The sequence below is a fragment of the Globicephala melas genome, chromosome 18 (genome assembly GCF_963455315.2).
Source record: "Globicephala melas chromosome 18, mGloMel1.2, whole genome shotgun sequence".
In the NCBI taxonomy this organism is placed as follows: domain Eukaryota; kingdom Metazoa; phylum Chordata; class Mammalia; order Artiodactyla; family Delphinidae; genus Globicephala; species Globicephala melas.
The window spans coordinates 17,760,341-17,772,557 of NC_083331.1; the positions used below are offsets into that span (position 1 = coordinate 17,760,341).

A 12,217-nucleotide genomic window follows, 5' to 3' on the forward strand; every position below is an offset into this window, starting at 1 on the left:
TCTCGGATCCATATGATTCAAATGTTGGTGCGTTTAATGTTGTTCCAGAGGTCTCTAAGATTGTCCTCAATTCTTTTCAATTTTTTTTCTTTGTTCTGCTCTGCAGTAGTTATTTCCACTATTTTATCTTCCAGGTCACTTATCTGTTCTTCTGCCTCAGTTATTCTGCTATTGATTCCTTCTAGAGAATTTTTAATTTCATTTACTGTGTTGTTCATCATTGTTTGTTTGCTCTTTAGTTCTTCTAGGTCCTTGTTAAACATTTCTTGTATTTTCTCCATTCTATTTCCAAGATTTTGGATATCTTTACTATCATTACTCTGAATTCTTTCTCAGGTAGACTGCCTATTTCCTCTTCATTTGTTTGGACTGGTGGGTTTTTACCTTGCTCCTTCATCTGCTGTGTGTTTCTCTGTCTTCTCATTTTGCTTAACTTACTGTGTTTGGGGTCTCCTCGCAGGCTGCGTTTCATAGTTGCCATTGTTTTTGGTGTCTGCCCCCAGTGGCTAAGGTGGTTCATGGGCTGGGTAGGCTACCTGGTGGAGGGGACTAGAGCCTGTGTTCTGGTGGATGAGGCTGGATCTTGTCTTTCTGGTGGGCAGGTCCACATCTGGTGGTGTGTTTTGGGGTGTCTGTGACGTTATTATGATATTAGGCAGGCTCTCTGCTAATGGGTGGGGTTGTGTTCCTGTCTTGCTAGTTGTTTGCCATAGGGTGTCCAGCACTGTAGCTTGCTGGTCATTGAGTGGAGCTGGGTCTTAGCATTGAGATGGAGATCTCTGGGAGAGCTTTTGCTGTTTGATATTACGTGGAGCCAGGAGGTCTCTAGTGGACCAGTGTCCTGAACTCGGCTCTCCCACCTCAGAGGCACAGGTCTGACACCCGGCCAGAGCACCAAGAGCCTATCAGCCACATGCCTCAGAAGAAAAGGGAGAAAAAAAGAAATAAAGACAGAAAAAAATAAAATAAAGTTATTAAAATAAAAATAATTATTAAAAATAAAAAAATTAAAAAGTAATAAAAAAAGAAAAAAAAAAGAAAGAAAGAAGAGAGCAACCAAACCAAAAAACAAATCCACCAATGATACCAAGTGCTAAAAACAGTAATAAAAAAAAAAAAAGGACAGACAGAACTCTGGGACAAATGATAAAAGCAAAGCTATACAGAGAAAATCACACAAAGAAGCATACACATACACACTCACAAAAAGAGAAAAAGGAAATATATATATATATATATATAAAGGAGGAAGAGAGCAACCAAATCAATAAACAAATCTACCAATGATAATAAACTCTAAATACTAAACTAAGATAAACATAAAACCAGAAACAAATTAGATGCAGAAAGCAAACCCCAAGTCTACAGTTGCTCCCAAAGTCCACCGCCTCAATTTGGGATGATTTGTTGTTTGTTCAGGTATTCCACAGATGCAGGTACATCAAGTTGATCGTGGAGATTTAATCTGCTTCTCCTGAGGCTTCTGGGAGAGATCTCCCTTTCTCTTCTTTGTTCGCACAGCTCCTGGGGTTCAGCTTTGCATTTGGCCCCGACGCTGCATGTAGGTCATGTAGGTCGCCTGAGGGCATCTGTTCCTGCTCTTACAGGACGGGGTTAAAGGAGCAGCTGATTAGGGGGCTCTGGCTCACTCAGGCCGGGGGGAGGGAGGGGTATGGATGAGGGGCGAACCTGCGGCGGCAGAGGCCGGAGTGACATTGCACCAGCCTGAGGTGCACCATGTGTTCTCCCAGGGAAGTTGTCCCTGGATCATGGGACCCTGGCCGTGGTGGGCTGCACAGGCTCCCGGGAGGGGAGGTGTGGATGGTGGCCTGTGCTTGCACACAGGATTATTGGTGGCTGCAGCAGCAGCGTTAGCGTTTCATGCCCATCTCTGGGGTCTGAGCTGTTAGCCGCAGCTTGCGCCAGTCTCTGGAGCTCGTTTAGGCGGTGCTCTGAATCTCCTCTTCTCATGCACCCCGAAACAATAATTTCTTGTCTCTTAGGCAGCTCCAGACTTTTTCCTGGACTCCCTCCCAGCTAGTTGTGGCGCACTAGCCCCCTTCAGGCTGTGTTCACGCCACCAACCCCAGTCCTCTCCCTGGGATCTGACCTCCGAAGCCCGAGCCTCAGCCCCCATCCCCCGCCCAGCCCGGCAGGTGAGCAGACAAGCCTCTTGGGCTGGTGAGTGCCAGTCGGCCCTGATCCTCTGTGCGGGAATCTCTCCACTTTGCCCTCCGCACCCCTGCTGTGGCTGTGCTCTCCTCTGCGGCTCCGAAGCTTTCCCCCTCAGCCACCCACAGTCTCCGCCCGCGAAGGGGCTTCCTAGTGTGTGGAAACCTTTCCTCCTTCACAGCTCCCTCCCATTGGTGCAGGTCCCGTCCCTACTCTTTTGTCTCTGTTTTTTCTTTTTTCTTTTGCCCTACCCAGGTACGTGGGGAGTTTCTTGCCTTTTGGGAAGTCTGAGGTCTTCTGTTCAGTAGGTGTTGTGTAGGAGCTGTTCCACATGTAGATGTATTTCTGATGTGTTTGTGGGGAGAAAGGTGATCTCCACATCTTACTCCTCTGCTGTCTTGAAGGTCTCCTTGAGATCTTCTGTGGTATTGCCCACAGAAAAGTGTAGAGTTTTGTGCAAATAGTTATTGATACTAGACTCACTGGTATAAAAGCCCCAAGTATATGAGATTCCCCCTAACATTTTAGTATCTATCTTCCATGGAGTTTTATAAGAATGAAGAGCAACAGCTGAACAATACTTTATAATTGGGGAACAATAGTGGCAGAGATGGTATTTTATGGTCAATGGTTTCGGTTAGAGGAAGTTTACAAAGAATACATTGGTGCCTGGTTTTCCATTTTGAAATGAGGATGATTTTATATGTACTACTGGTTAAACTTATTTTGCTTTTTTCAGTCCATCCTAACTATTCATTTTTTCCCTTCTTTTTTGCATATTTGCTTAAGATGTTTTCCTTAAAAATATTAAAATTAATAGATAAATTTTTTAACATTGTATATGCAACATCATAAGGACCTTAGAATGTTAAACTCTGAATCTTGCCTTTCGTCTTCAATGTGATTGCTGTGTAATATCCTAGTTTCACCCTGTGTTTACCCTCTAAAAATTAGTAATTTTTTATAGTCAGTGTTTACTTAGATTTACCAATGTATCTACTGATTTCTTTGCTCATTATTGATTCTTGCATTCTAATCCTTCCTCCTTGGTTTATTTTTCTTCATTCTGCAAGGGTCTGTGAGTGGGAAATTCTCTTAGTCTTGGTTTGAAAATGTCTTTATTTTATCCTCACCTTTGAATGTTAGCTTAACTGGATAGAAAGTTCTAGATTAACAGATATTTTCCCCCATCATTTTGAAGATATTATTTCATTATCTTTGGCATCTATTGTTTGTAATAAGAAGCCAGCTTTGTATGTGTATTGTTTCTTTGTAGGTGAATGTGACTTTTAGGCCCATCCTTAACATTTGTAGAACCCAGTGCAAAATTACAAATGGAGGCCCATATATCATATGTCTAAAAATTTATGAGTTAAAAATCAAGCCAACAAGTTGAATAAAATATATTCTATTGTGTCTTGACAAATACAGCTTTTAAAAACCTGGATGGCCAAGCCTTGAATTTAGTATTCTTGGAATCTTTGGGGTTCCATATTGGAACTTGGCACAGCAGGGAGGGAGTACCATCCTGGTCCCTGTCCCAGAGTTCACCTCCCATCTTTTCCAATCCTGGCTTCATCTCACACTGCAAGGAGCTTTACACATATGCTTGGGGACACTCAACTTCCAAGCCCTACAACAGTCCCTCCCTGAGCACCCCATGGCCCTAAGGGTGTGCAGTCTGTCTTAGGGGGGATGAATATACGGAAGAGGTCCATGCAGATCCTAGAAGTGGACTGGGAATTCCAGGGTCTTGGGCACCTGGAACATGGTTTGGAGGGAAGGGGCAAACTTTGGGTGGGCATGTTTCTTGATGTTGCAGTGACCTCCTTAATGGTTTCTTCCCATCCCGTCTTTTTCCTCACTATCAGAGAGAATTTTTTAAAAGCACAAATCACAGCATTTTACACTCTTGCTTAAAAACCCTTTAAAGGCCTCCCGTTGCATTTGAAAAAAAATCCTTTAAAAGGACTACAGATCTCTGGGTGGTACTTCAACAGGCTAAGCTCTTTGGGAAGAGCCTTTATCCAAGATGTTTCTCTTCCTAAGACACGCTCTCCTACCTGCTCTTCCCATGACTTCTATCGTATAATTTTTGGCTTAAATGTCACCTCCTCTCCAAGTACACCTTCCCTGTGTTTGCTATTACTGCATCTTGCTCATCTCCTTCAGAGTACAAGTCATGAATTTATTTTACTTGTTTAGTGTCTTCTCCTTCAAACAGCAATCTACACTAAAGAGACTGTCAAAGATAAGATTTCCTGGGAAGTCGACTTAGTGTCTTCTCCTTCAAACAGCAATCTACACTAAAGAGACTGTCAAAGATAAGATTTCCTGGGAAGTCGACTCTGAGATGATTAGCGCATAGAAAGTTTATTAGGAGGGACTCTAATTAACACCTATTGAACAAAAGAAAGTAAGACTGAGCAGCAATCATTCAGGGGAGGCTGGCTTCCCAGAAGGGGGCTGACTTTCAGCAAACCAGTTCTCTTCAGCTGAAGCGATTCCTAAGAGGGCTGCAGCTGTGTTCTGGGCAGGGCGGTATCACATGCAGGACGGTCCATGTCTTGCGCCACTCAGATCCACTTCCTTCACACGAATCTAAGGAGCAGTTCCTTCAGGACACTGGGGTGCCATTTTTCCTTGGGAAACTTATAAAGAGGAAGGTTAGTAAGATGAACTACAACCCCCCCCTGCTGCTGCAGTTGGTCTTGAGGCTGCGACTAGTAGCCATCCTCTCCCTCCTCACTGTCAGTTAGCACCTCTGAAGGTTTAGGTGATTTACCCAGTGGAGTGACTCAGACTCTCTAAACCCATGTGTTCCAGTTACTGTTTACCATGCCCTTCTCAGGCTGCACCTGCCGCTCTTGTCCATTTGTCATCAAAATTGCACAAGGCAGTACTAAAAGATGTCTAAGTTGATTATCTGGGTGCCCCAAACACATGCTTCCCTGCCTCCACTGTGTAACAGTAGCCCTACTGCCTCTTGATGGTAAGAGTCAATTACGCCCACCAGGATCTTACTCTTGCCTGCTGGTCCTTGAAACGAGGGGCCCAAAGTGCCTGGGTGGTGGTGTAGCCTAAAGTTCAATGGATATTCCTGCTGTGTTCCCTGGTAGAAATGTCCCCCCTCTGAGAACCAAGACCTTTAAACCTGTGGTTACAGTTGTGAGGATGAAAAAGCAGAAATTCCCCAAGTGGGTCACTGGAATTGATGGTAAACAGGGACACTCCTGCTTCCACACTTGGATCTCATTCCCAGGTATTCTGGGGATACAGCACCATATAATGGTGATTGATTTAGAGCATTACTACATCCTTGAGGGTAGCACTTTATCCTCATAGGGTATCATCCCCAAGATGACGATTCAGCCAAGCTTTCAACAGGCTGCTCTATTGCTTATTAGGCCAGTAGCTTCTGGGTGTTTTGCCAAGGGATAGGTCCAGTGGATTCCACAGCCATGTGCCCACTGCTACCTCTCCTTTGTTATAAAGTGGATTCCTTGGTTGAATTCCATATTTAAGAAGCTCTTTCATCTGACAAAGGGCAAGGAAGCAATTCTAAACGGAGTGTATTGGATCACTTTTACACATAAAGGTGATCTTATGTGGGAGTGATATTGATACTATGAGAGGAGCAGTCTCATGTCTGGTCCAGGGAGCAAAGTAGGTTTATCTTTTTATTGTTTATTTATTTTTTTAACATCTTTATAGAAGTATAATTGCTTTACAATGGTGTGTTAGTTTCTGCTTTATAAAAAAGTGAATCAGCTATACATATACATATATCCCCATATCTCCTCCCTCTTGCGTCTCCCTCCCACCCTCCCTATCCCACCCCAGGTTTATCTTTTTATGCCACCTGTTCAGCATAGCGTCTGCCTCAGTGCAGGTGAAGATATGAATCAGCAGAGTAGTCTACTTTAGCCAGGGCTAAGATACTTGTTTGTTTATTTAATGTGTTTTCATGGTGAGCAAAGGGAATTCATCTGGTTCTTGGGGTGAGGGAAAAAAGGAATTAGAATTAAAATTCTTTTCCTAGTCTCCATTATTACTTCTCTCAAGCTTCCCCCTGCCCTGCCCTGTTTTATGCCATGTTTATTTATCCCAACTATAAGAGCAGAAATTATCCCCAAAGTAGTTTGATCAATAAGGATTGAGGTTGTAAAACTCATTGTGACTGATCATGTTTACCTGTTTGGTTAAGCTAACTGAAAATCACGGTGGAATCTCCCTCTAGATAGAGTCTATATTTTATTATATTTGCAAAACCCTAAAAGTTATGTCATTCTCAATTCTCAGAAATAATGATGTTTTTGAGAATGTCAGACAGATTTCCTGACTATGAATTACATACACAGGTAAACAATCTTATATAGTGACCTAAATATTCCCTATTTAGCCCTTGTAAGAGTTGGTGGTCCTCTGGCTTATCTTTCTCAATCTTGACCAGCCATGAGAAGAGGGAGGGGCAAAGAAGAAAAGGTGGAGATAATCTGAGTGCTCCCAGCTGTTTTCATTCTCTCAGGAGAAATAACATTCAAGTCTTTGAGGAAGTAACTGAAATCCCTTTTATTTTTGCTTGCTGACTGTCAAGAACTTTCTAGTGACGCGTGAAAAACAAGTGTCCGCCTGGGGGACCTTCAGAAGATTTTCTTGGCAAAGAAAATTGTGTAAGAGGTGCACTCAATCAAGTCCAGCTGAAGGAAGTGGGGCTGGATTGGCTGACCCACACCTGCCCCAAATGACACCTACAGAAGAAGAGCACAGTGGAAAAAAAGGGAGCAAACAAAAGATGATGTTCTAATTTTCCATTTACTGAGAGATTACCTTTTGAAATGAACTTCTGAAGCCTCTAAGAGTGATTAGAATTGTTCTGTGTCCCACCCACCTTAACCCTTATGTTAACTGTGTTTCCCTAGGTTCTTGACAGATGCTTTTCACCAGCATGGTCCTGTATTAGCGTGAACGCCAGGAGGAAGAGTCCTCGTCCTCGCGCGCCTTGGAGATAGAGCCCAGTTTCTTCTTAAAGTACTACTTGTAAATTGACAGCCTTTTGCCCTGTAGAAAAAGGTTAGAGAGCTCTAAAATAATCTTCTTTGGAACAACTAATTTTGCTGTTTTCAGATAACAATTATAGAGAGCTTCTGGAGCTGGAAAAAAAAAAAAGTAAAAAAAAAAAAGAAATCACCCAGCACTAGTGCACAGGTCAATTTTAGGTGAAGAGCCTAGGATTTGTCTAATGGAAAGTTACTCAGTCCAATAAATGATACTAATAAATGGCTAATTCTTTCAAGTACATTAACATTAACCTAATTAGGTTTCCTTTGTTCCAGATGTAAATGAGGTAATCAAGTGCAGCCAGTCAGGTGTTACTTGCTTTTCTTAAATAACACTGTTTCAGGCTTCCCTATCTTTGAACACACTGCTCTCTCTTCTGGAAGAGCCTTCCCTCCCTTTTTCATCTAACTACCACTTGTCCACGAAATTCACCTTCCCAGGAAGTTTTTTCCTAACCCCCTGTATAATTCGTGGTCCCCCATATGTGTTCACTTAAGCATTCTGTATCACACTTTTCACCCTGGACTGGAATAACCAGACTACACCTTCCTTGAGATCAGCAACCATGTCTTATTCAACTTTTCATCCTCCAAGATGCTGCAAATACAGCATCAGGCACACGATAAGCAGTGAGTGCTCAGGAAGTGTTCGATGACGCAAACCCCCATTTTTTCTCAAACATGTTTTATTGAAGTAATTTTGATCAGGTTGATACCTAAAGAAACTGACTTCAGTGTTTTGAGAAAAGTAGGCCTCTTTTAGTAAATTCACTGAACCGCTACCTTGGTCAAGCCACTTCGTTCAGTGGATATTAAGGGTCTATCACGTGGACCTTCACTCAGTGGATGTTGAGGGCCTACAACATGGACCCTCCTCATTCAGTGGCTACTGAGAGCACAGAAATAAGCCCAGAAGTCTTGTTTTAAAGAGTTTATAATCTAGGGAAGAAGATAGGGATAGATAATTTACTTCTTAGAGGAAGTGAACAGTACATTTTTGAGCAATGTGAGATTTATGTATCAGAATATGTACAAGGTCCTGGAAATCAGGGAAGGAGTTACATCTGACACCATCTGAATGAACTTCAGCTGCCGATGCTGTTGAATCAGGAGGAGGATGCAGGGTAGGAAGACAAGAGTAGGTGGTATTTGACCTGGATTTTGAAAGATGAGTAGGAGACTGATGTGTACCTTGGCGTGTTGTTAAAGATAACAAGGGCTCAACAGTGGCTAAAGCAGTAAGAACAGAGTTTATTCAGGAACTATTGCAATAGGGGAAAAGAAACCTCAGTATACAACTGGGCTCAGTTCCCCTATTGCAATAGTTTTTGATTAAAATCTGTTTTTACTGCCTTAACTACTGTCTGGTTCTGGTTTTCTTTATGGGAGGAGAGGGTGCTGACTCAAGGCATTTCAGGCTGAGGCAAAAGAATGAACAAACATAAAGAGGAGTAAAGCAACTGAGGGAAAAAGTAAGTAATCTAAGGAAAATTGAGCAGTCAAGGAAAACAGGAATTCTCTGCAGCCAGAGCCTCCAGTAGTACTGCACAAGCGCTGGAAGATGAGGAAAAGTAGGCTTCTTTTAGCTTAGAAAATGCTGTGTTTTCCTATTTAAATGGGGAAAGTTTAAACAAAATTGCTTGGAAAGTTATGCCAAGAAGTTGGGACTTTATACTGTAGAGCCAGGGAGTTTCCAGAAAGCTGTGCAGTACTTTATAAAGATGACTGTGGTCTCAATAGATGTTAGGCTGCATGAAGCACCAGGAAGCATCTCCACTGCCAGCCTCGGTCTACTCATTTATAACAAGAAAAAAAAATGGGTCTTTTGCTGTCTTAGGTCCCTTCCAATCTTGACAGCCTGCTTCCCCGAGGTACCGCTTCCTTCCTTCCATTACCTGGGCCCTGTGCCTCACTCCCTCCTTCCTTCTGATCTTGGTTCAGTTGCCACCTTCTCTATTCCCGGCCCTTAGGGGCTTTTCGACCGGTAGATAAATGGGGGGATGGTGGGGGCGTTTCTGGAGTAAAACGAGCCTCTCCTCCGAGGCCCTTTGTTCCCTGCAAGCACCACCTCAGTAATGCCCACGTGGGTAGGGCGCGCTATGGAGCAGGGAGAGGAGTTTCCAATTGCATGTCCGTCCTAGGTCCCTTTGGGGTGGCTGGACGGCCCTCTCCACGGCCAATCAATCATCCAGGGAGGGCGGCAGGAGCCCGCCCCTCGCGCGTCCCTGGTTCCCAGAGAGACAAAAGCCTTTGAGTCTCGGCAGCCACCGAGCGCGACCGCGACTCTCCGCAGAGCCTGGGGGCAGATTCGGACGGCCAATCGGCTTCTTGAGGAGTCCCGTGCCCGCCGGCCCAGGGCCGAGAGACTACAGGATCCCAGCCTGCCCGGCGAGCGGATTTGCCCGGGGCTGGCCGAGCGAGCTGGGAGGCGGTATCACGTGAGGCGGCCCGGCCCACGTGACCCGGCAGCCCGGCCCCCGGCCCACTCGCCAGCTCCGCCTTTAAGCCCGCCACTCGCTGGGTCCCGCAACGCTTGAGAGGTCCTCCCGGCGCTCCCGGCTGCTGGGCCTACATGGACGGCGCGCGGCCGCGGCTGGCCTCCCAGGTAGCCGTGGGGAAGGGGGGGCGCGGGCCCGAGCTCGCGGAGGCCCCTTTCGCCCCTGCCTTCTCCTTGCTCCCCCTTCCCCGCGGGCCTGGCCGGCGCGCCCTGTTACTCCTGCGCTCTCCCTCCCGCCCTCCGGTCCGGGTCCCCCGGCCCCCCCGGCCCCCTGTCCGCTGGGCGCTGCGTCCGGGCGGGTGATGGGGCGGCCGGCTCCGCACCGTTAGCGCCTTTGCTAGCGTTTCTTCCGAAGAGGAGGGGGGACAGGGTTGGGAGAAGGTCGGGAAAGTTTTCCCTACTCCCTCTCTTTTTTGAGCTTCAGGGACGCGGTTTTGCTCGTAGCTGAAGTCTGTCTCTGCTCTCGACGCTGTTTGCGTGAGAGGAGACCTCCCCTCCGACTCTCCCGGTCCTCCCTCGGCCCTGAGCATCTCTTCCTCGCCTCCGAATGTCACAAACTATACGCTGTTTCCCTTTCCCCCACACCACGGAGTCCACCAAGGGGTTTCACTTAATAGGGACTTTTATCCAGGAGTGCGATGAACCGAATGAAAAGACATTTCTTGTCCTGCCTCGGGTAGACTACCTACTCTATTATATTTGAGATGAACATCTAGGCACGCTCTGGTCTGCTCTCGTAAGTAAGCTTTTTGTTTATATTTATTTGTATGTGAGACTCTCCGAAGTCATCTGCTGCAGAACTCTGCACCTGGGGATTACAATTTTATAAAGCAATATTATAACACTTAACCCCCCCCCCAGATTCATAGTCTTATTCGTCTTTGGCCTTTTCTTTTTGGGGGGAAGATTATAGCCCTTGGAGGCAAATACTATGAGTTGCTGAAGCTGGTGTGCGTTGTGAGCTAGTAACATGAAAATACCAAGGTATATAATGCTGAAAGGAATGGAAAAATGATTTAACCCTGACAACAGTTTATAGTGTGCTTTAGATTTTAGAAAGTATCCATTTGAAGTGGGCGCTGGTGAATTTCACCTTTTTAAGCTGCTTTCAGGGTTGAATATGTAACTGTATATTTAGATTCTATTAATATAGCAGTTGATCTGTGGAATGGGTATCTTTTAATCATTGTGAAAATACCAGTCCATTTATTAATACTTTTAGACAGGTCCTTTTTTTCTACCCTCCAGCATTTCTCTTGAAGAGGGGATATTAATCTCTAAAGAGATTTCTTCCACGGTGGCTTTTATGTGTGATCCAAATGATCAAGTTCTGAGAACTTCGGAAATCAAATAGCCATAAAAACCAATGCAATCAAGTTTGTAGCTTTAAAAAAATTCTTTTAAAATTTTTAAAGCGTTGCCTCTGTGGTCCAACAAGAGCTTGGCTACATCTTAATAATCAGCAGTTCAAGCTGAGGAGTCTGAGGCAGTGTCCTCCTTTATCTGAAAGAGTGGGGAAGATGAAACTGAAGGGAAGTCAAAGACCTTTATTATTATTTTTTTTTTTTGGAGAAAGCATCGCTCTTTATTTTTTAAAATTTTTTTGAATTTATTTAATTTTTAAGACCTTTATTATTATTATTATTATGCTGTTCCTTCTGTGTGTACTACATTAAAGAGTAAGACAGGCATGGGAAACAAGGTTTGGACCCTCAAGGAATCTAGAATCCAAGCAGAAGCATAAAGAAGAATGTACATTACATGTAATTTATATCATCTAAAGATAACAAGTTAATATTTTGGGGTGTAAGCCCTTTTTTTAAATTATTTTTGTCTGTGTTGGGTCTTTGTTGCTGTGCGCGGGCTTTCTCTAGTTGCGGTGAGCGGGGGCTACTCTTTGTTGCGGTGCGCGGGCTTCTCATTGCGGTGGCTTCTCTTGTTGCAGAGCACGGGCTCTAGAGCCCAGGCTCAGTAGTTGTGGCGTACAGACATAGTTGCTCCGCGGCATGTGGGATCTTCCTGGACCAGGGCTTGAACCTTTGTCCCCTGCATTGGCAGGTGGATTCTTAACCACTGCGCCACCAGGGAAGCCCTGGGGTGTAAGTCCTTTTTATGAGACAGATTTACTGGGTTGCTGTGTTCAGATAGTGAGATTCCAGATTGCAAGAGATACTGTGATATCCAAATCTAGTTCATTCTTGAGCCTAGGAGAGCCAGTTACAAAAGTTTGAGTATTGAAGAATTTATCCAAATCTATTTGCTTCTTGAGTTTAGATAGAGTTTGGATAGCAAGAATTCAAATAGTTGGGGAGACCTCTATGTTTTCTAGTATTAGATATACTTTAAAAAATGATATCATACTCATGCATACATAATATATTGTAAAGTGTGAAATGACTTCAGAAAATGATGAGTCTCATCTGGGGAAGATTATACTCAGACCGTTCCTGAAGGATGGTCTCTATTTATTCCACAACTCCAGAAAAGA

At 44.4% G+C, this 12,217-nt stretch overlaps 1 protein-coding gene across 13 annotated transcripts in view; it reads left to right on the forward strand.

Moving 5' to 3' along the window:
• Positions 1–12,217, forward strand: part of RCBTB1 (RCC1 and BTB domain containing protein 1) — a 65,569-nt gene that overhangs the window by 5,899 nt on the left and 47,453 nt on the right. For 5 of the 13 annotated variants that reach the window (XM_030882333.3, XM_060287839.2, XM_030882335.3 and 2 more), the window contains exon 1: positions 9,496–9,837. The exons of 1 other annotated variant lie outside the window; for it this stretch is intronic. Coding sequence is in view for 1 of the 12 variants with exons in the window: in XM_060287832.2 (XP_060143815.1) it covers positions 9,805–9,837 (33 nt within the window). In the remaining 11 variants the exon portion in view is untranslated. Of the gene's footprint in view, positions 1–7,104; positions 7,246–9,495; positions 9,838–10,346; positions 10,466–12,217 lie in introns of those variants that run through there. 7 more of the 13 variants (XM_030882334.3, XM_030882336.3, XM_060287838.2 and 4 more) reach the window with 5 other exon arrangements.